This window comes from Leucoraja erinacea, chromosome 5, assembly GCF_028641065.1.
Source record: "Leucoraja erinacea ecotype New England chromosome 5, Leri_hhj_1, whole genome shotgun sequence".
Classification (NCBI taxonomy): domain Eukaryota; kingdom Metazoa; phylum Chordata; class Chondrichthyes; order Rajiformes; family Rajidae; genus Leucoraja; species Leucoraja erinaceus.
In genome coordinates, this window is record NC_073381.1 from 83,258,106 (window position 1) to 83,283,332 (window position 25,227).

General features: G+C 40.8%; 1 protein-coding gene across 8 annotated transcripts in view; it reads right to left on the reverse strand.

The window, feature by feature from the left end:
• Positions 1-25,227, reverse strand: part of LOC129697485 (regulating synaptic membrane exocytosis protein 1-like) — a 384,892-nt gene that overhangs the window by 80,067 nt on the left and 279,598 nt on the right. For 4 of the 8 annotated variants that reach the window (XM_055636103.1, XM_055636100.1, XM_055636104.1 and 1 more), the window contains exons 16-19: positions 24,085-24,238; positions 23,673-23,798; positions 16,069-16,131; positions 1,868-1,957 (exon numbers count right to left, since the gene is read on the reverse strand). In XM_055636103.1, the coding sequence (XP_055492078.1) occupies positions 1,868-1,957; positions 16,069-16,131; positions 23,673-23,798; positions 24,085-24,238 (433 nt within the window). The remainder of the gene's footprint in view (positions 1-1,867; positions 1,958-16,068; positions 16,132-23,672; positions 23,799-24,084; positions 24,239-25,227) is intronic. The other 4 variants (XM_055636105.1, XM_055636102.1, XM_055636107.1 and 1 more) reach the window with 2 other exon arrangements.

A 25,227-nucleotide genomic window follows, 5' to 3' on the forward strand; every position in this document is an offset into this window, starting at 1 on the left:
AGGGAGAAGAAAGCTGCCACAGTGCTTGTACCTTGTGCAGTGCTCAGACAGAGCTGGGTGGCTTCAATGCATTTCACCTTCCCAATTTAAAGCCAAGCACTGTTTACACACATCTTGTAAATACGCATAGCTTTAAGTTGCTCTGTTCAAGGATGAAGCACAGCCTAAGGAGAATAAAAACTCTAAATAACATGGAGAGAGGCCCTTAATATGTTGACGGGTTTTTAAACAATGCATTAATGCACATTCTTTACTTTTGTCTTTGATACATTTTGTTTTTCTCCAGTAAAATATTTGGCAGAGCTTGTGTACCACTGATTATTGTGTTTGTTTCTCTCTGCTGTCATTGAAGGATTAGGCTTTCCCATCATGATGCAAATATAAAGTACAAGCAAGCACTGGGTTTCAAAATCCCTGGCATACAATTTTTTGACCTTATGAATATATTCCGATCAATTTTTAGGCAATTTCTTGAAATAAGTTAAATCTACCTGACATTCTAGCAGAACGTCGCTAGAAAGTTTGTGAGACAAATCAAGTGATTTGGAATTAGCCTGACCATGCAGCTGACTGCTGCTGAGGGGGTGGTGATATTTTTGGTGGGAATGTTTGCATGGGAATGGATTTGTCAACCGAGGTCTGATTTGGGATCAGGGGTTTGGGAGTTGTGAGCAAAGGGTGGCTGCAGACTGGCAAGATGGATAGGGATGGATTTGCTAGCTGCTGTGGGCACCTGGCATTTTCACGTCTTCTCTCTTTCTCTCTTGGCTCCGACCCCCGAGTTGCAACTTAAAATGTCTTTGACCGGTTCAGGCCATTTTTTGGAAGATATCCAGACAGCTGCCACAGAAGATTGAAGATTTTGATGTGGACAAGCTTTTCCCTTTGAGAATAGGGAAGATTCAAACAAGAGGACATGACTTCAGAATTAAGGGACAGAAGTTTAGGGGTAATATGAGGGGGAACTTCTTTACTCAGAGAGTGGTAGCGGTGTGGAATGAGCTTCCAGTGGAAGTGGTGGAGGCAGGTTCATTGGTATCATTTAAAAAATAAATTGGATAGGCATATGGATGAGAAGGGAATGGAGGGTTATGGTATGAGTGCAGGCAGGTGGGACTAAGGGGAAAAAATTTGTTCGGCACGGACTTGTAGGGCCGAGATGGCCTGTTTCCGTGCTGTAATTGTTATATGGTTATATGGTTATATGATTATTTCTGGACATTTCCTATCAGTGGCTCTCTGCGGGAACTCGCTATACAACCACTAGCCTTATCGCCGACCAGTTCTATTTTCCCCGATGACTGCTCATACATATGAATAGGAGTAGAGAATTTAACTAATAATGCTGCTTGTACAATACACCACTTCCTAAGCTTTATATTCCAATGAGGGGTTATCCCATCAGACCTGAAATTAATTACAGGCCAAATCGTATTTAAATGTAACTTAGAGACTCATGTACGTTTGCAGGCAGTGACAAAAAGGACTTACCTTACCTTGTAATTCAAGTTAAACTGGCAGGACATCTGCTTGGATTCTGTTTAAAAATATTCTATTTCAAACTCCTACCTGTTTTTAAACACTAGCCACTGAGTAATGAGATACTGTCAACATATGAAAGGCTCTCTACAAGCTAGAGGAAGAAAAGGTAAGCAAGGAAAGCAAAATTATTGAAATGCCAAGCACTCAATGTGAAATATATACACAAGATTAATATGGTTCATGTCTGAGGATTTGCCTAAGCAAAAGGGCAGAAAACATTGTAAACACTATCGTCTGAACACGACACAAATCTACGAAGCCTACAGGGTCACAACTAAAGAAACATGGAATCATCAGCACAAGGATAAAAAAGGGTTCGATATACCTGTCTTGTTCTGGTGACTGTAAACTAGTATCGGGTCTCAAACAGTTGGTACTAGCACTCCTAGCCCTGTCAAGAGAGTGCTGTATTTCACTAATGCCAGTACATGGGATCCAATGGTGGAAGAGAAGTAGGACAGGGAAGGAAAACAAAGAAGGAATATAATGTTAGATCGTAAATCATAAAGCCAATGCACTCTTCAAAACATAATACAAAAACAGTTATGAATTCAATCATTAAAAAAAAATGCTGGAAAGTTGGAAGGATGAATGTCAAAACAATTCAGTCAAAAACAGAATCTTGGCACAGTTAAAGCAATCTTTGACAATCATTTGCTCATGTGGTTCCGAGGTGGTGTAACCCATTCATTAGCAAAAATTAATGTAACAAGCGAGAGTTGGAGTGAGCTTGGGAGATAATGTAGCAGCATGGATTAGATGGCTTACAATTAGCATGCTGATGATTTCTGCTTGTAACTCCACAAAATGCAGCAGGATTGCACACACATTTCAATGTTTGATTTGGGTGTTTTTAAAACTTTCAAAGATATTGTAATACTGGTTCAACCCCCAAAGGTCACATTTCAAGAGCTGCCGTTGGGCTGCAAAGTTTCCTCTGAGCTGGAACAACACTAGTCTGCGTAACGGAATAACAATTGCAACAGCTAACCTTGGAGGTTGCAAAAGGTAAAAACCCAAATTGTGTGATTTTTGGCATTGATGTGTTCATTCAAGAAATAACTGAACACTGCAAAATGCCAAGGATCAGGTGAAAGAATGATGGGAAAATCTTAATGTCCTCTATAGACCAATATAAAAACATAATGGGTTTAATCATTCAGGGAGATCCTATTTTGTATGATTTGTCTGGACAGCAAGCAAATCAAAGTTTTTCTCAGTACTCGTATCATTAATAAACGATTATCAATGCCATTAATGTGCTTATTATAGCTACAATTTTATATTAAAACTGCTGTATACATAAGCTCTCAGGCTGGAATCTATTCATATGTTAGCGTTATCTGCAAGATTGTAGTGAATGATTTTGTGTGAGCTGAGTACGTAAAGATGAATCAGCAGAAGACTGGCATGTAATCAGTGGAGCCAGCCCCACACTACACAAAACACACACAAATCAAGGAGATCAGTGATGCAACGACTCAGTGTATCAACAGTGACCTGACATATGGCCAACACCATCATCCCAGGCATGGGCAGAGTGCTCCAAATTCTCATACAAAGGCAAAATATTCTGGTTCCAATGAATCTTCTATGAACAACCTTCTTTTACCCCCTCCCTCGACTCTGTCCAGGGACCCCAACAGTCCTTTCAGATTAGGCAAAGGTTCACTTCACCTCCTCCAACCTCATCTACTGTCTCCGTTGTACAAGATGTGGACTTTTATACATCGGCGAGACCAAACATACACGGGGCGATCGTTTAGCTGAACACCTTCACTCAGTCCGCCTGAACCTACCTGATCTCCTGATTGCTAAACACTTTAATTCTCCTTCCCATTCCCACACAGACCTTTCTGTCCTAGGTCTCCTCCATTGTCAGAGTGAGGCTAAATGCAAATTGGAGGAACAGCATCTCATATTTTGCTTGGGCAGCTTACAGCCCAGTGGTATGAATATTGATTTCTCTAATTTCAAGTAACACCGGCATTCTCTCTCTCCCTCTATCCCTCTCCCACCCAGGTCGTACCAGTTTCTCATTTTCACCCACAAACAGCTAACAATGGCCTACTTCCTTTATCATCAAAACTAATTTGCTTATAAACAATAGGTGCAGGAATAGGCCAATTCGGCCCTTTGAGCCAGCACCGAGATTCACAGTGATCATGGCTGATCATCCACAATCACTACCCCATTCCTGCCTCCTCCCCATATCCCCTGACTCTGCTATATTTAAGAGCCCTATCTAACTCAATCTAACTTATCTTACATTCATAGGTAAATAAAAATGCTGGAGAAGCTCAGCGGGTGAGGCAGCATCTATGGAGTGTAGGAATAGGTGACGTTTCGGGACCAGACCCTTCTTCAGACATTGTTCTTTATCTTTCTACGTCATCTATATTTCTCGTTTCCCTTACCCGTGACTTTCAGTCTGAAGAAGGGTCTCGACCAGAGACGTGACCCAATCCTTCTCTCCAGAGATGCTGCCTGTCCCACTGGGTTACCAGCTTTTTGTGTCCACCTTCAATAAAATGCTGTTCTGATACTTGAAACTCACCAATGACAATAAACTCTCCAGCTCTCATTGGGGTGCTTCTCAAACCATTTCCATCCATTGGTGACAATACCCTGTGCATTACCCGATATTTACAGCTGGACTAATTTACCCCCTCCGTCTCCCTCACTGATCCTGCCCTCCCTCATATTTCTCCCTTTACTCACTCAGACTACCAATACCAAGTTACACTACTCCCTTCCTCACTGACCACCCCGACCTCCTATCGATACTGCACTCTCCTTCACCTACAATCCTACCTCACAATGCTATATTCCACACTCTGTGCTTCCTTCCTCACTTCTCTGGGCACTCACTCATTCACTCTCTTCCCTCCGTTACTTATTCACACTGACATTCTCAGTGTCTTCCTTCCCTCTGTCCCTCGCACTCTTCCCACCATGCCACCTCCTGCATTCAATGCATCCTTCCCCACTGACACTGGTAGCCCTCACTCCCATTGCCCCTTCCCCACACACATAGTTACCATCTCACTTACACTGTTCCTTCCCTCCTTCCAGACTCACAGACCCTGCACTCATACAGCCTCTCCAGCGCTAATTCCCTCTCTTGTTCCATTTGTGACTTACTTCCTTCCCTCCCTTCTTCAATGAAGTGTGGTTCACTCTCCAAATCTTTGATATAGTTTGTGAAGGTGAATCCTCAGCACCAACTTCTGTAGCTCATAACTCCAAAATGACGTTTATTCCTAATCTCTATGTAGATTACCGGTCCGGTACCGCATCACCAGTTCTTCGCTCCCCTCCATTGAGTCTGTCCAAAGCAAGCGATGTCAGCATCGTCAAGGACTGCTCTCACCCCAGCCACAGTCTGTTTACCCTCCTACCATCTGGGAGGCGCTACAGGTCTCTCCGTTGCCGAACCAGCAGGTCCAGGAACAGCTTCTTCCCTGCGGCTGTTACATTACTTAACACTGCACCCCCCCCCCCTTCCCGGACACTCCTTCCCCCAGACAAATTGCACTACTACGACTGTATGTACGTATATTTATTTATTGCTCATTATTCTATGTGCGCTCTACTGGGTAGATGCTAATTGCATTTCGTTGTCTCTGTACTGTACACTGCACAATGATGATACAGTTTGAAACTGAATCTGAATTTCTGTTATTAACAAACCCTTAATAATCCTTAAATCCATCTCAATAACAGAGAATAACATGAAAAGAGGCAGCAAAGAAAGGCAGTTTGCAGTGGCAGATTAACCTATCCATCTGCACATCTTTGGATTGATCAAGGACACTAAATTCACTGGTTACGGAAGAACGTGCAATCTGCTCGCATACATCATCGGAGATCAGGATTGAACTTGGGTCACCAGAGTTGTGGGCAGGAAACTCTACTAACTGCGCCAGCCCACTCTGTGATGCAGAATTTTATCAAATGCTGTCTGAATGTCCAAATACATCATGTGAGTGCGCTTCACCTGAACTCAACGCAATACTCCAAGTGTAATCTCACCAACAATTTGTACAGCTGCAACATGCTGTTCAAACATTTGCACTCAATACCCTTCCTAGTGACGGTAAGTGTTCCAAATCCCTTCTTCACTGTCACCATGGCAAGCCATTTTTATGGAAGCATGCACCTATACTCTCTTTTCCACAACTCTCTCCAAGGATCTACCATTTTCTGTGCAAGCCTGACCTGTTTTGACATATCAAAATACAAAACATCACACTTGTCAGATTTAAATTCTATTTACCATTCCTTAATCCACCTTCCCAGCTTATTTAGATCATGTTATAAACTTAGATCTCCTTCCTCAATTTACCTATACTACCAATGTTGATATTGAAAACAAGAGGACAATGGTTTAGGGTTAGGGATTAGAGGTATTGAGGGGATTTGAGAAAGATGCTTTTCACGCGAAGTGTGATTTGAATCTGGAATACTAGATGAGAATGCAAGCAAAATGAGTAGTCTCACTCTATATAAAAAGTATAGACTTAGGGCTGGTAATGGGCATTAGTGTCGATGGGGAATTGATGGCCGGCAGGCAATATGAAATAAAAGGCCAGTTTCTCTTCAAATTTGAGTCATACAGCATGAAAACAGGCTCTCCGGCTCAAACTGTCCATGCCAACTAAGGCACCTGCCTGTATCAGCCCCATTTGCCTGCATTTGGCCCTTATCCCTCTAAATCTTTCCTATCCATGAACATGTCCAAATGTCTTTCAAACATGTCTGTCAAACCGGCCCTGCTGAGTGCCCCCCACCCCCATGGACAGTCTCCCTCGGATGGTCACGTCGCAAAGACACATCTGCACTTTAGTCTGTTTGAACTGTTTGAACTGTTTTACTGTTTTAATGTTCTTTTTACAACCATGTTCTCGGGGTATCTATATCTAAATTTTATTAGTTATTTAAGCTATGACATCGGATGGAAGCTGCATACCAAATCACTTATGTGCAATGACAATAAAAGATATTATTATTATTATTATTATTATTATTATTAATTATTATAATTGTACCTGGCTTTACCACTTTCGCTGGCAACTCATTCTATATACCCAGTGCCATATGTGTGAACTTGCCCTTTAAATCTTTTTCCTCTCACCTTAAGCCTTTGGCCTCAGGTTTAAACTCTGTCTGGTGAAAAAGACTGTGACCATCATCTTATCTCTGTCCCACATCATATTATAAATCTCTATAATGTCTCCCTTCAGCCTGCTTCACTTGTGAATCTTATCAGCACTCTCTCTAGCTTAGTCCACACTTCCTATGGTGTAGCAACCAGAACTGCACACAATATTACAACTGATGCAACATGATGTCCCAATTCTCATACTCAATTCTATTTCACAAAGATGGTGGAAACAGAGACTTTGAATATTTTAAGGCAGAGCTGGATCAATATTTATAAGTGAGGGAGTAGAAGATTATGGAGGGCAGATGCGAAAGCAGAGTTTAAGTTACAATCAGATAGCCATCATCATATTAAATGGTGAGGCCAGCTTAAGGGGCAGAGTGTTCTCCTACTGCTCTTTGTATGTTCACATGTCCATAATCCTCCAAACAAGGTATATGAAACTTGTGGAAGAATCAAACTGTTGTCAAATTGATCTAAACGGAGTCTTCTGGAATAATACATATGTATAGTCCCCCTGCCATTGACCTGTTAAACTTGACTCCTTCGCATCTTGCCTGATTGCAATCTAGAAACATCTAGCAACAATTTAACCCTTGCATCCTCTGCTCATCCAGTGTTAATTAGTACAGGTATTAAGCTAGGCTTTGTGGACTTGCTGATATAGATAGGGTCCGTGTACAGAACACACCAAAAACTAGGGCAGAGGTGCAAAGGATTTATAGAGTTATTCATAAATCCACCATGCTGGCCAATTTGTCTTATGGTTAAGTTATGATTCAATTTTAATATTTTCAACTTCTGTTTTAAACCCCTTCATGTCTCACAACACCGTGCCTCTGCAATCTCCTTCAACAGTACTGACCTCCCATCCGCATTCCTCCATTTCTGGCTTGCACTATCGCCAAGTGTGCATGCTCCCATCCTCTTAACCCCGTTTTTATCCTTTAAGGTGCTACTTAGAACTGCCTCATTGCCAAAACTATTGGTCATCTCTCCTACCATATTTATTTGGGTTGTGAAAAAATGTTATTGGCTGACATGACTGAGAAGCATATTTGGATGCTTCATTAGCAGTTCCTCATGAACACAATCTGCTGTTGACTTAATCTCAAGGGACTGGAAGAAAAAGTGTAATTAATTATGCCTCAGTTGCATAAAGTTATGTTGTGTCTATAGCTGTCGTTCAAGGCCGGGTACCACACTTTAGGAAGAATATACTTCTCTGAATAGAGAAGTTGAGGAACAGGATCACCAAGAAGATGCTAGGTATAAAGTTAAATTATGAGGAAAGATATCATGGATAAAAATTGCGTTCACTCTGGCACATGTTAAGGAGGATTCTAATTAACGTGTTTAAGTTGGTTTTAGTTTTTAGAGGATAGGTGGAAAGAAACCAGTTCCTCTGTTGGGACAAGGAAACACAATCTTTAAACTCGAGCTAGCCATTCCTTCACACAAACCATGTCTGCAACAACCCTTCTGTAAATTCTTCTCTGTTAACCTAATCAAAAACTTAAATTGTTAGGCAAGGAAATGAATGATTACGGCACCAAGCTGTTAGACAGAATCTAGATAGACATCAGGCCTAAACTTGTACAGAATGGTGCAACAGGTCAGAGCATTCCTGCTTCCATATGACTGCATATCCTTTTGAGTTGTATAGTTTTGTACATACAGCAGGGGGCAGTTGATGGGTAGTTTTTTAAGTTATGTCATTTTTTTTTGGAAATGCATTAGCAGATGGCTAAACTCCTTTAAAGCTAGATCCCATTGTTAAATATGGCCACAGGAGGGTGAGTAAATTTTACTCCTTGTTCTTCAGATAAGTAGCAGGAGAGCACCTGCAACATCCAGACACTTTCAACTCTTCTTACCTAACCAAGATGTCTGTAAATGACAATATCCGTGATTCTCGATTCTGAGATCTGTCCAGTCTAATGCTGGATTTAAAGCAGGAAGGCAAAGTGTAGCTTCAGAAGCAGTTTGAAAATTAAATGTTAAAAGAAAAATATTAATCCATGCAAACATATAGAATAATCCACTAAATTGGAAACAAAATTTCACATACATTAAAATAATTAGATAGCAAATAAGGTGTATTATGATAAGCAAGGAAAATAACAGAGGATGTTAAATACATTCCAATAAACAATAAATTCAAATAATGCTAACTCTGTCCAATCTCTTGAAATACAAGTTCCCAGGAGAAAAAAAGCGATTTGTCTGCATTTTAACTAAAATTGCATTTTTATCTTAATTAAAAAAAATACTTTTGGGTGCCATTCCCAAATATTAATATCTGATAGTTGTATTATTTTTTTAAGAATTGACTAAAGGTTTTGACCTAATTCCTGTGAAATCTAATTGAACAGATGAGAGTCATTGATCAAAAGTGAAAATAGCAACAAAACAATTAACTAGAGCAAAAAATAAAGATTGTTACACTTAAACTAACATGGCATATTTCAAAAGAAAATAAATGTGAAGGAGGAAAGAGTTCGACAGCAAGAAAAAGATGGATTAAACGAATGGAGTTCAATGTAAAATCTGCGAGTGCATCTGTAACCATCTCATGAGCAGTAATCACCAAAACAAGCTACCTTGTACATTCTACATGTCTTCATACCAACATTGTGGCAATGCTTTCAAACATTGGGGTATATGGTAGGGAAACAAAAGGGGATGGGTGCATGGTCAGGTAGATAGGGGTTTAAACCAACCCGCAACCATGAGTTGCTGGCTCAGATCCATATTAGTCCCATGGTGTACCAACTGGTCATGTTAGTTCCATGGTAGAGAAGGCAGTCATTCTAGTTCCTCAGCATACAACTGGTCATACAACTGGTCTGGCACAGTTGCGAGTTTCTATACGAGCAGGACACGCCAGTCCCATGGTATACCATGTGGTACTGCTTACCCAATGATATATCAGTTGATCATGCCCAATGGTGTAGTCTAGTCCCATGATAGAGCAGTCGGTCACACTAATCTCATGGTATAGCAGCTGGCAATCGGTAGAACCGCTGACTCATGCACAACTATTTCAGATGAATGTATTGTCATGAAAATTCAGGAGAGCCAGCAACCAGAAGATTCATGATTCTCTGAAATGAATGCATCTATGTTGCAAACCCACTGAATTTACTTATTAAGAAAAGGGGATACAAAAAGCATTCTAACATCATAATCTGTGCATTTAAACTTTCAAACTTTCATTCCCTTTAAGCATTTTGTTTATAATGTTAGTCTCTCTTCATTATTCAATTGTATATGTGCACAATCACACCTCTAAAAACATTGCATTCCAGTTAAAGAAGAGTCCTGATGCTAAATGTCGCCTATCCATTTTCTCTAGAGGTGCTGCCTGGCCCACTGAGTTACTCCAGCACTTTGTGTCTATCTTTGCTGTAAACCAATATCTGCAGTTCCTTTTTATTACATTTAAATTTTAGCTGCCAGGTTCCTGCCTATTTCACCAGTCTGTTGGCTCCGTAACTTGTGATAAATATCTTTAACAATTAGTCTATTTTCAAGTTCAAAGTGATCTCAATTTTGAAAATGTTTCCTGTCTGCCCAAGTGCAGGCTGACAATATTTACGAAAGTGATTTGTATTCCTAGTACCAAAAACGGGATACACTGTGATCATCTCTCTCGAAGAAGTCAAAGGGAAGGAATCGACAGGAATGTCAAGAGATCTTTTTCTGATTCGGAGCCTGTGACAAGTGGAGTGCCGCAGAGGTTGGTGTTGGGACCACTATTGTTTGTTATCTACGTTAAAGATTTGATGACAATATTATTAACAATATTAGTACATTTGAAGACAACGCCAAAATTGGTGGTACAATGACCTGTGAGGAAGGATATTTACATTTACTGCAGGAGTGTTTAGTGAAGCTATATAGGTGTAGCTGAGCAATAAAAAGTGGATGATCACCTTGATGCAGAGTACTGCAGGCTCCCAAATAGTCAACAGGAATTAGAAGGGAAAATATGCCAGGAGATTACAGGACTAATAAGGGGACTAATAAGGGGAATTGTATTGTTCTTCCCCAATATAGACTAGAACTGTCATAGTGCAGAAGGCGTAGATGAGGTGGAATATGTCGAATGTGTTCAGGAAAGTATCATCAGGCAATATGTAGAGTGCCCTCCACCGGAGAAGGCAATTTCAACGAGTGTTTCACTTCTGTTTTTACCATAGAGAACTACATGAAGACTGGGGATCTTGGAACAGTCAATGAAAGTGCCTTGAGGACAGTCAGTACTATGTTCGAGCAAGTGTTGAATGTCCTAAGGCTTATGAAGGTAGACAAATCTCCCCGACCTGATCAGATATAGCTGAAGACACTGTGGGAAGCAGGTCAAAGAAAAGGAGACATGGGCAGGGGGATCAAGTGTATCCTGAAGGATTTATGAACTTATCATATTAGGAAGGAACTAGGAGGGCAAAAGGGGGGGGCCCCAACTGATAAACTCCCCATCCAGACTTGTCCCCCCCCCCCCCCCCCAAAGAGAGAATAGAGCGACCACACACCTCAAACTGGTCACCCCCCTGGCTTCTCAATGGTCAACTCTTCATATTTCACTTCTGTTTTCCCACACCTTCTGCTCTTATCTTTGGCCTTTGTTCCAAACATTTGGCTATCAAAAAAACCCTTGCCTGTCCACCTATTACATGCCATGACCTGCTAAGTTACTCGAGCACTTTGAATCATTTTGGGGTATTAACCAGCATCTGCAGTTTTTTGTTTCTACATCATTAAATACAGGTGAGGTGCCAGAAGACTGGAGGGTGGTTATTGTTGTGCCTCTATTTAAATATGAAAACAACAACTCAGTGAGCCTAACATCTGTGGTAGGCAAGTTACTGGAGAGTATTCTGAGGGATAGATAGACAGGCATTTAGATAGACAGGTGCTGATTCAGGAAAGAGGCAGCATGGTTTTGTACGTGGATCATGAAACTGATTGAGTTTTTTGAAGATTTAACCAAAAAGGTTGATGAGGGCAGAGCTGTTGACATTGTCTATAGGGATTTCGGCAAGGTATTTAATAAGGTTCCGCATGGTAGGCTGTTCTGGAAGGTTAGACCCAGTGGGATCCAGGGAGACCCAGCCTTTATAACAAGAGGAATCAAATATAGGAGCAAAGAGGTCCTTCTGCAGTTGTACGGAGCCCTAGTGAGACCACACCTGGAGTATTGTGTGCAGTTTTGGTCCCCTAATTTGAGGAAGGACATTCTTGCTATTGAGGCAGTGCAGCGTAGATTTACAATGTTAATTCCCAGGATGGCGGGACTGTCATATGCTGAAAGAATGGAGCAGCTGGGCTTGTACACTCTGGAGTTTAGAAGGATGAGAGGCTATCTCATTGAAACATATAAGATTGTTAAGTGCTTGGACACGCTAGAGGCAGGAAACATGTTGCTGATGTTGGGGGAGTCCAGAACAAGGGGCCACAGTTTAAGAATAAGGAGTAAGCCATTTAGAACGGAGACGAGGAAACACTTTTTCTCTCAGAGAGCGGTGAGTCTGTGGAATTCTCTGCCTCAGAGGGCGGTGGAGGCAGGTTCTCTGGATGCTTTCAAGAGAGAGCTAGATAGGGCTCTTAAAAATAGCGGTCAGGGGATATGAGGGGAAGGCAGGAACGGGGTACTGATTGGTGATGATCAGCCATGATCACATTGAATGGCGGTGCTGGCTCGAAGGGCCAAATGGCCTATTCCTGCACCTATTGTCTATTGTCTATTGTCAGCTGACTGGATAGAACTTTAGTTTCATGGAAGGAAAGTAGAGGGCGATGGTGGAAGATTGTTTTTTGGACTGGAGACCTGTGACTAGTGGTGTGTCTCAGGGATCGGTGCTGGGCCCGTTACTTTGTGTTTGGATCCAATGATTTGGGTGAGAATGTACAAGGCAGGATTTGTAAGTTTGCAGATAGTACTCAAGTGGGTGATATTGTTGATAGCGAAGATGACTATCAAAGATTACAGCTGGATCATTTGGACAAGTGGGCTGAGGAATGGTTAATGGAGTTTAATGCAGATGAATAAGGTGTTGCATTTTTGGAAGTCAAACCAAGGATAGACCTACACAGTGAATGGAAAGGCTCTGGGGAACATTGTAGAACAGAGGGATCTAGGTATAGTTGCTTTAAAGTGGCACCAGAGGTAGACAGGGTTATCAAGAAGGCTTCCAGTGCATTATTATATTACAGTTGAACAAGACATTGGTGAGGCCACATTTGGAGCATTATGTTCAGTTTTGGTCATCTTCCGATAGAAAATATATTCTTAAACTGGAAAGAATACAGAGCAAATGTACGAGTATCTGCCTTGATCTTCCTCAATACCCTCTTTTCACCACCAGCCTTCTGACACCTTGTTTCCTTTCCTCCCTCTCTCACGCAAATACACCCATTGTGTCCCCTTGTCCCACCCCATCCCATCCCAACCCCCATTGCTCAACGCTCTCCTCATAGAACAGAACAGTACAAGGCCAGGCCCTTCAGCCTACAATGTCTGTGCTCCTTTGGTTTGTAATTCCTATATTTACTTATACCACTGAAATACCTTGCGATGGTGTGTAATGTGATACTGCTTTATGTTAAAGCTGTACTGTAACTCCCTCATATGTTCTTCCATTTTGTTTGTTCTTCCAAAGGTGAACTAGCAGGTTAATGAAGCTATCAATTTCGAGTGATTCTGGTGGATTTTTACTTATTTAGCATCAATCCTTCCTGCCAGACATCCTCACATTAAGCTCACACAAAGAAAGTCTCTCCAAAAGAAGTGAGGTTGGATTTGCAGTCAATGGCACATCATTCAAAAGATAAACAACAATGAACATTTAAAAAAAATCTAAATGAACAAGCCATTGGAGTTTATTAAAATGACCTTAAATAAATATTTGCTGAACTAATTACCTACCTAGAATTATTTTCAAATGAACAAACTCTTACCTGAGACTTTTGCAACCATTCCCCACCAGTAAAACAGCAGCAACATTCCCCTTGGCCCTGGCACAGAATCTTTTTTACTGAGTTTGCATCATAAGCTTTGGACAAATCAGCCCAACTCTTACTTCCTCACCAGACTCCAGCAAGGGGCACAGCCTGCCCTCCAGCAGCAACTCACAAACTGGAGCTTCCAGGTTTCTACGTGTATTAAAATTCCAGAGTTGCTCTCAGCTCCATTGGATAATAACAGCAAATACTGTCATTCAGGTCATTACTTGGCAAAGCCAGGTCACTGGGAATATTTACTGGAAATGTATAAATGTGATAATGACCTACTTTCTCAAATGATAAACGTTTCAGTGGCTGGCTTTTTAGAAGATCTCATTAAGATGCCTTGGGCCTCAAATTCTGTGAAAGATTCTTAATCTAAACCTAAACAAGTCATTGACACAACTCAGACACTGAATAACGATGTTGTATCTAAGGTTCTTTGTGTGTGTGTGTGTGTGTGTGTGTATGTGTGGTCAGGGGAATGAAGAGGTTGAATGCTGTCAAATTTAATTTGAAATTAGACTGAAGATCACGTGATACCCCATCTCTATCAGTATCTTAACACCTTAGTCATCTCCTGGTTCAACAACTACATTGTTTGAATGAAAGTCAGAAGTCGTGTTTCCTTGCCCATAGCTAACCAATAACAAAATCCCTCTGGGACGAATAATGAAATCCCACCAAGCGAGGCGATGACCTTGCTCCTGGAAGGTCATGTTTTTGATTTGGTGGATTGGTCAGGTAGTTCCTCGATGATCAGGAAAGATCTTCAAAGGTTTCAAAGGTTTCAAAGGTCTTTTATTGTCACGTGTACCAATTAAGATAACCAGTAAGCTTCTACCAGTAAACTTCTACAGGTGCACAGTAGAGAGCATGCTGACCTGTTGCATCGTGGCTTGGTTCGGCAACTTGAGTGCCCAGGAGCAAAAAAGACTACAAAAAGTAGTAAAGACTGCCCAGTCCATCATCGGCTCTGACCTCCTACCATCGAGGGGATCTAAAGCAGTCGCTGTCTCAAAAAGGCTGGCAGCATCATCAAGGACCCACATCATCCTGGCCACACACACATCTCCCCGCTACCTTCAGGTAGAAGGTACAGGAGCCTGAAGTCTGCAACGTCCAGGTTCAGAAACAGCTTCTTCCCCACAGTCATCAGGCTATTGAACTCAACTCAAACAAAACTCTGAACATTAACAGCCCTTTATCTGTTTATTTGCACTTTATCTATTTTATTTATTCATTTGTGTGTATAATTTATACAATGGTATATGGACACGCTGATCTGTTCTGTATTTATGCCTTCTATATTCTGTTGTGCTGAAGCAAAGCAAGAATTTCATTGTCCTATCTGGGACACATGACAATAAACTCCCTTGAATCTTGATATTCGTATTACCATACAACCATACTAAAAAAAGGAACAACACACAACTATATACTGCAAAAGTTGCACATTCCTCACTGTGATGGAAGGCAATAAAGTCTAATCTTCTTCCCTCATTTTATGATCTTATTCAAGTCACCAATATATTTAATGGATTGCTGGTTTCAGATAGGTTGGTTATACTTCAGTCTAACCTGTTCAAATCCAAATGTGAGAACAAAATATCCAATGACAGAGCTGGAGCAATTCAAAGTGATGTTATAACAATACTGCTCCAGGGCAAAGACCTTAAATCTTATGACATATTAAGAACAGTGATTTGTCCAATGAAAGTTGATCAAGTGCTTGGGTGTGCTTTCAAGTGAAAATGGCTCAGAGAAAAATGTTTACATTTTCATTAAATATACATTAAGACCAGCAGCTCTTGTTGATAGCAGTATTTTGGAAAAATACAGCTGTTTGAATTAATAAAGATTTTACCAACAATAAATACTAGTGATGGCATGTCATTGTATGTTTATTTTGCTGCATGTTAATTTGTAAAGTCAATATCTATGGAGGGGATGTGCATTAAATTTGATGGGATGTTTGGGCAAGTGGTATGCCCAAATGCATAATGTAAAAAACTAACATCCAATATAGATGGGTACTCTGTATCAATGATTATTTTACTGAATTTCTTTCTGAGTGGCATTGTCAAAAATCTGCTGAGCACACAATCAAATACAAACAGTGAAAATGATAAACTCTCAATATTATTCACCACTGGGATGAAAGGCGGCATTCTACAAACAGAAAGTGTAGCTGTGTTAAAGCACAACAAGATGTCTGACAATGAACTCATATATTTACAACTGAAAATCATTTTTACGACGGCAACATTAAACCAAAGTAGAAAAAAAAGTCATTCACAGATTACCTTCGTTTACAGAATGAGAAAGCAGTGTTGGGCTGCTATATTTACCTGGCAGTATGCAGGCATTCTGCACTCCTTCCTCGTTTTGCTCTGGGCAGCATAAGGAGCTCACTGCACAGACATGATGAATGGGGAGCAATTCAGTGAGGAGAAAAGATGGAGCAATGAAAAAGAAAGTGAGATCTGATGAAGACGTGACTGAATGAACAAATTATAATATTTTCATTGTATGCTTCAATGATACAAGCACTTAAAACTTTCCAACAGGGAACATGTTAGCTCTTGTGATTAAATATCAGAGAGAATGAATTTAAATGTACCATTGCATTAAATGCAGTCCCTAATAGAATTATGTTAAATTTAATTTATCTTATTAACAGGGGGTCATGATATAATTAATGTAGTAAAAACTACCAAATTACTTGGAAATGTTAAAGAATGCCCCTCATTCCCAGACTCTGAAAACCACATCGTATTTGAATGAAAATTATGCAAGTAAAATTATTTCCTAACCAAAGCTTTTTTGTGACAATCACTGATGCAGTGCAGAAGGCAATGTAAATATGGATATGTGTCGTAAGGAACTGCAGATACTGGTTTAAATCGAAGGTAGACACAAAATGCTGGAGTCACTCAGTGGGACAGGCAGCTTCTTTGGAGAGAGGGAATGGGTGATGTTTCGGGTCGAGACCCTTGAAGAAGGGTCTCGACCATTCCTTCTCTCCAGAGAAGCTGCCCGTCCCGCTGAGTAAATACGGATATGAAAATCACATACAACTCAGTACTTACAGCAATCATGTTCCCTCCACAACAAAATCTTTAAAGATCCCCTACCCTCAGTTTGGGAAGAGATCAACAACCGTCAGGGGTTGGCCTCCAATTTTCTTACACTGGGATAATGTTTCAAGATTTAACTGCGATTAACTTGCTAACAATACCTGACCCTTGGTTTTACTGCAGCCCTGAGAGAAGCCCAGGAAAGAAGAGTATATTGAGAGCCTGTCTCGAGCAGACTTTGTTGATACTTTCACACAACTTCAATCATCAATGAAAAGAATGATAATGGAAACATATTCTTTATCAAAACTGCTACTTTATTTGAAATGTATGCAATAGCAACAAGTTTTTCTCTCAGGAAATATGCTAATACCCAATTATAAATTGTACCCTGATTCTATTATAAAAGATTTGCCATCCCAGGAATCATTTTGATGATGCTTCACTGAATTTGTTCCATAGCAAAAGCATTCTCCAAATAAGAAGCCACGACAAGACCCGTACACCAGCAGCACCAGTCCCTGATCCTACAAATCAGATCCTCTCACTATGACGGTCAGCATACCATTAGATTTCTTATTCCTCAGCTTCACCCGCACACTTATTCCCAGTGACTGGTGTACAAGAAACCCTGATATCATTAAACCTTCCTCTCTCCTTATCTCTCACCATTGAGTAAAACATCTCCCACATTATACTGCACCTGCTTGAACCTGCCCACTCCTTCACCCTGTCCAAATCAAGCTGGAAAACACTGTGCCTTAATTTCACCATTCGGTTGCTCGCTATTTTAATTATATGACATTTTTGTTACTAGCCATTTGCAGAAATTGAGCAAGTAACGAGAAACTATGAAGCTGTCTATTATCCCCCTCCTCTGTGCAAAGAGAAACTTGCATCTATGAATCTATCTCATTGTGGGATCTGTACTTTAAAGAAAATCTGTACTTTCTCTGCAACTGGAACAATATATTCTACACCTTGTTTATTTTTTCCTTTGCTCCACCTGATGCACCCATGTATGGTATGATTGCCTGGATATGATGCAAAACACAGGTTTCCACTGAGTTTTGGTACACCTGACAATAATAATCAAATACCAAGAGCAGTAATTCACCGTTTCTTCAGTCTCTACATGAAACTGAATTCCCTTATCCCTGGTATCAGCCTGATGAATCTCCTCTGTCTCCACTTTCGAGCTCTGGGAACCTACACATGGCATCTAGAACCAAAGACATACTGTAGGACAAACCTAACCAGAGATGTAAAGATCATTAGCATGAATTCCTTTACCTTCAGTGCTCCTGTTTGTGAAGCGGAGCATGCCGTACATTTTTTAATAGCCCTCCCAGCTTGCACTGTCGCCAAAGGTTTATAATTACACACCCCTAGTCTGCACTGGCATCGCCATAGCATCACTCCTTACTAACTGACTCCCAGATAGTGCTCAAAATATGTACATTTAAAATAAATGTCTCTCAACGTTGTCAGTTCATTGTTCATTCGCTGTTTATGCGCATTAGTTTTAGTTTAGGGATGATACAGGCCCTTCGGATAACTGAGTCTGTGCCGACCCACCCGCAAACAAATTCTATCTTATACACGAGATGAAGAAGGTGAGCGATGAGGGTAAGAGAGTGGATGTTGGCTACACAGATGTTAGATGTTAGTGGGCTCTCTAATGTAGATGTAGATGGGTTGGTTATTAAGTTAGCAGACAACACCAACAATGGTGGTGTTGTGGACTCTGAGGAAGGCTATCAAAGGATACAGTGGAGTATAGAACTGTTACATATATGGGCAGTAAAATGGCAGGTGGCATTTAATGCAAGTGGCACATGTCCTCACAGGCAGTTTATGCAATGCCTCTCAGCTCTCACTTCTCTTTCATCGACATACATTGATGGTTCATCTCTCCCTTCATCCACAACCGATTGTCAACCCAAAGCTCTTACAACTTGATAACACCTCAGATTGTCAGCTCATATCCTCAAATGCCTGCTCATGGCATTTGCTGGATCTGCCCACTGTCAACTTGAATGAATGCACTGTCCATGCTTGCTGGAGAACATACCAACAGGCACTGATGAGGAAAAGATATGCATCCCATTGCACGTCAAGTCCTGCCATCCTGTCCAGCTGTGGAACTTCAGGTTGCAGGGATTAGCAGAATTTCTCTTCTTTGTTCGTTGGAGACACCAGATGTATAGAAGTATAGAAGTATTGTGTATAGAAGCTGGGATGTATGTTAAAATTGTACAAGGCATTGGGAGACCAAATCTGGAGTATGGTGTACAATTTTGGTCGCCCAATTATAGGAAGGATGTCAACAAAATGGAGATTTACTAGAAGTTGCCTGGGTTTCAACAACTAAGTTACAGAGATAGGTTGAATAATTTAGGTCTTTATTCTCTGGAGCGCAGAAGGTTAAGGGGGGACCTGATAGAGGTCTTTAAAATGATGAGAGGGTTAGACAGAGTTGATGGGGACAAGCTTTTCCCTTTGAGATAGGGAAGATTCAAACAGAGGACATGACTTCAGAATTGCAGAAGTTTAGGGGTAATATGAGGGGGAACTTCTCTACTCAGAGAGTGGTGTGTGGAATGAGCTTCCAGTTGAAGTGGTGGAGGCAGGTTCATTGGTATCATTTAAAAATTACAGGCATATGGATGAGAACAGGAATGGAGGGTTATGGTGCGAGTGCAGAGACTAAAAAAGTTGTTCAGAGATGATAGGGCCGCTGGCCTGTTTTACTGTTAATCTTATTGTTTTGCATGGTGACAGTGAGGGATTAATCTCTTTGACCCTGGTGTAACATCTTGACTGCTTCTGGATCATTACAGGACATGCCCAACAGGCAGCAATACTGCGAGGGCAGAGCTAATGCAGCTTAGAGATGATAGGCCTCTGGGTAAATTACTAGAATCTATTGTTTGCATGGTGAGTGAGGGGATCTTTCATCTATTCTGCATCTATTTCACTGAGGCCCTTGCTTGCCCATCTCCTGCAGCTCCACATATAGATGACCATATTCTCTCTCTAGTTACCCTTTCCATTTTAGTATATATAAATCTCTTTGGATTATCCTTAATCTTATCTGCTAGTGATAACAATTTCCTTCTTCAGGCAACCCAGCTGAATACAGTGCAGATGCGATTCACCAGGATGTTGCCTGTATTTGAACATTCCAGTTATAACTAGACATTGGATGGACTGGGAGTTTTATTTGGAGTGGAAGAGCCTTGGAGGTGACCTGGTTAAAGTACAAATAATTATGAGGGGAACAGATAGCGCAGACAGTAAAAAACAAATTCCATGGTGGGGTTGTCTAAAACAAAACCGGTAAAAGTCCAAAGATGTTTTGGAGGGCTATGGGGGGGGGGGGGGGGGATTATCTTAAACACAGAAAGTGGTTGGAATCTGAATGTGTTGCTGGTGAAAGGAGATATTCTCACAACATTTAAGAAGTGTTGGAAAATCACTTGAATCGCGATGACATAGATGGCTACAAATTAAAAGTGGGTAAATGGGATTGGTATAGATAAGTACAGTGGTCAGGATAGACCTTAGGTGTGGGGATGGGTGCAAAGGGCCCATTTCTATATGGTGCTATATGGTGCTATTCTGTGACTCTAATTATATAATATATAGTCACCCTCACTCACCAAAACATGCATCATGAGATTGCTGCACTCTGAGACCACTGAGCAAAGTCACAATGTGGTTTCCCCATCTCCTTATTATACAATGAAATAACTGAACTATACTCACTGTACTCTTCATACTCACACAGGGAGCTCATCGCACAAACATCACATCTAAATCCTACCTTTTAATCATTTTCCTAGTTTCATTTATAATACACACGCTCACAAACACGCAGACGTGCATGCACACAAACACATACATGCTCACACACACAGACATGCATGCACACAAACACATGCACGCTCCACGCACACACAGACATGCATGCACACAAACACACTCACACACAGACATGCATGCACACAAACACGCTCACACACAGACATGCATGCACACACACATACACACTCACGCACATGCAGCCATGCATGCACAAACACATACACGTTCGCACACAAACACATACACGCTCACACACAAGCAGCCATGCATGCACAAACACATACATGCTCACACACACAGACATGCATGCACACAAACACATACACGCTCATGCACACGCAGCCATGCATGCACAAACACGTACATGCTCACACACACACACACAGACATGCATGCACACAAACACATATATGCTCACACAGACAAGTTTCCGCTCACTCCATTTACTCAAAATTCAGGATGTCAGCATATCTTTTCTAGTTTCTTTATAAACGTATCCAAACATGATGTAACTGAATAGGGGGATGGCCTGGAGGAGATGAATGGCCTCTTCCTGGTTGTTAGCTCTTAATTTCCAACCTATTGTTTGGGCCTTCCACCTCCCATTGACAGCACTTTCAGGTAAGCTCTCCAAGGGAAACTGCCTCGCAGGTACCAGAAAAGGTAGTGTTCCACTGAAATTCAATCAGGATTTGTTAATCAGTCCAAGCTAGTCAGACAATGGCCTTGCATGCTTTGAATGGCAACATTTACATTGGATTTCATGTGCAGAGAGAATAGATAAGCTTAAAAAATACCACTCGTCTTCCCCAAGCTGTTTCTTGCAGAGAGGTAGCAGTGATGGGCAGCTAAATTTGGGAGTGTTAACACACAAGGTTAAAGCACACACTCTCCTTTGCCTGTTTCATCCATTGCAGCCCTCCCACCAGAACCTGACTTCAAATGCTATTTCAGGTGCAGTACAGCTCAGAGGCTCCACAGACTGTTGGTTATTGGCTGCAAACAGCTTAGAGCTCAAGAGATGGAAGCAAACATTCACCATTCATTAAAAGTGACAACCATCTTCCTGTCAACTTCCACGTACCCCAATGTATGCTGCCATGACATTATGGTCACCACACATCTGAGATTTATTATAGTACGAGTTAATAGCTAGGCCTTGCTCTCTTTGTCTTCTACAAAGAACACCAGAATAAAATGATTCATTGTCACCATGATATTGCGTAAAGTGCCAGTAGCAGAAGATAGGATTTATTTCCTGTGATTTGCTCTCTGTATCTAATAATGATCCACCTAACCCATGCTGGTCATAACCTCCTTCTTTTCATTTTCATAATGGTATCAAGGACTAATATCACCCAACCCGACAGTCTAGTAATCATGATACACCCACTGACTGGAACTAGTCTGGCATTACCAGTCATTAGCCTGTAATAGATGCAGAGGTTACACACCAAGCTGCAGTGTGGTTTGGTTAGGAGATTTCCATACTTTTGACCCAAACTGTGTCGGTCATGTTAGGCAAGGATAATAACTTCTGTTAAATTATGTGCCAAACATGAGAACAGATACAGTCCTCCAACACACACTGCTTCAGTTCTTGTATGAAGAATGCCCACTTGAATGGAAGTTGTGGAAAGGGAACAGTTTTGGGAGGCTGAGCCCGGTGGATTCAGCTTGATCATATGCAAGTGTGAAAATCTTCACAGGGAGACCAAGCAGTCTCTCCTAACATTTTGGCAAAGGAGGTCATCTCAGACATCTCTAGGGGCAGCTGCATCAACATTATAATCCCATTCCAAAGCAAAATAATTAAAGTGCATGATGAAAAAAAAACTTTGGGGAAATGTTTCCCCCCCCCCATTATAAATACAGCCTCTGCAGCATTGCAGTGTGGGTGCTGCATGCAAGGCAAATGTTATTCATCCAGGGCATTAATGTGCTGTTAGAAGCAGGAGTGTGAGTAAATAAATCAAGAGGTGCAGTTACTGTAAATTAAAGGAGAAAGAGAACATAGAGGATGAGAAAAGGAAGATAGGTTTGAAGTTTCAGGAGAAAATAAAACAGATTATGGTTCCAAAATTCATTGGAGCTGCTCATGATAAGGGTGCAAATTTAGATACCGCCTCAAGCATTGTGATGCACACTGCCAGTCTTGTAGAATCGTAAAATAATTGAGGTCTTTTATATCTGATCGCGGCTGTACATGTGCAGGAAACGGGATATCCGGATCGTTGTAAAAAAACAAAGCTAACTATTTATCTCCACCATGAATGACTTTCTGGATCGTAGAAAAAAAAAAGTAGATAGTGACAGAAAAGGATTTCAAGTCAAATTAAATACAGGTACAGTGAGTTAAATAAAGAAAGAGATAGAAAGGTTGGATTGGCAAAAGAGAAAGAGACAGAAGGGAAATGAAAGGATAGTAATCCAATTTAAAGAGCACATGGGAGCTATTAACCACCAGTGTGATTGGGATCCCACAGGGTTTACTCTTCCCTACATTGTTCAATACTATCTTTGTGTGCTTCAACTGCATTTTCTCAAAACACACTAAGAAACTCTCTGTGATGCTCCATTTCCACAAGGCTAACAATGAAATGCTGCAACTCATTTTGCAATTCGTAGTAATTTGCATTATGACAATTTATTTTAAACACTCTAATAGCAACCAGCGTTAACTTGTTATTATTTTACCAGTGAATCTTTGCCCACTGTGAGCTGGGTTTAATTTTGATGTTGTCAAGATTGCCGGCTGGTTGGGAATCTGAATATGTCACCTGGTGTATATGGAGCTCAAACAAACAGAAACTAATTGTGGTCATGGAATAATTCAGCTGGTAAATAATTCAGATCCTTTGTAACCTAGTCACCTCTCTGCGTACGAGATGGAAGATGTTTTACACCAGTGGAATTACTTACAAACACCACCAAAATGAAAATTGACACAAAATGTTGATCAAGATGCTGAACAAGAGGAACAGGATAATTGATGAACACTGTACCTGTCTCTTTCATATGGGTAATGATTGTCTACGTCCCTGGGCCTGCGCTCGACAGGACTGCGTGAGACAGCTTGGTATTGGGTGGGAGAACGAGATCGCCGACTCTGATGGATTTCGTCTAGACTCCTATACAAAAAGATTTACAGTTCAGTAGAGGATGGTCAAGACTACTGCAAGTAGAAACTTTGTCTCAAAATCTTTCATCTCAAGAGAAAGCAATTTAGTGTAAGAAAATCAAAGAGCACCAACCCATAAAGTATCTTTTTCTCAAATGATTTTGAAATTCCACAAGAAAATTTTAAATCAAAATAGATTACCGAATTGACAAATTTGTAAAACAAAGGTTATATATACTTCCTGCCCATCGTTTAAAAAAAAAAAAAGAAAGTTGCAGCAAGAAGATGAAACACACCTCTGTAGTGGGACACTGGGTAAACGTGACCGGGTCCTGCCCTGGTCGTCACCACGGTGAGGAGAGACAGAGCGTGAACGATGATGCGGGCTTCGCTGTTGATCGGGCACTGTTAGTGTGCTTGCTCTACTTTCTCTACTGCTAACTCTATAATCTGTTGGTTAAGATGCCAAAAATAAAAGTACAATGTTTTAACATTTGTTTGTATGAACAATAATCAATACGAATAATGCTGCAACTGTAAAGATGAACTTTAATGAAATAAGAACTTAAAAGCGTGATTCCATGCTAACAGCTTTTTTAACCATCTCTATAGCTCATTACTTTTAATCCTTAAAATATGAGATGTTCTTTAAAATGCATGCAAACAAGACAACCTGTACCCAAACTAGATTGTTAAGGGGCTGGTCTAGTTATGTGATTGACATTTATTATGCATTATTATGATTAAAAACAATTGGAAGCCATCACCTTGGTCATGTGGAGGTCCAGAGGCCATGCAAATGTCTACATTAGGTTAAAGCAAAGCCATGCAGGTTGCAGTCAATTGGAAATCTCAGTTCTATGGCTATATGCTGCTCTATTGCAGTTCACCTGTGGAGCTCAAGCAGGAAGGCTAGAACATGGCCATTGACTTTGTCACAAAGTAGTATTCTTTCCAACCAGAGTCTTAGATGTTATAAAGTGCAATTTATTTTGGGAAGCATTAGGTGAACATAACACAGGAAATAAATGAGAATAATGTTTCTCTTCTGTCAGAACGCAGTGGCATAAACCAGCACTAATATCAAAATACCCAAACTGTAAGTGAACACTGAATTAGGTTTCCAGCCAGTTAAATATGACACGTAAAGGCATGTTACCACGTAACGTCCTCAGCAATCAAGATCAATAGCTCTTCAATTATTCATTCTCTCCTTTGAAATTCAAAGCATTGGATTTTAAGCACTTCCCAATAAATGATTTAACTATGAAATATACATCGTTTTTTATGAAACAGATTGTGACATGAAGTTCCAAAGTTGAATTATTTTATGAGAAAACTTAAGAGGATTTCAAAATGGTGAGGGAAGTTGATCTAGATAAACTGCTCAGACAGCTGAAGGGTTGGCAGGGCAAGCAGAGCAGGCGTAAGAATTGAAA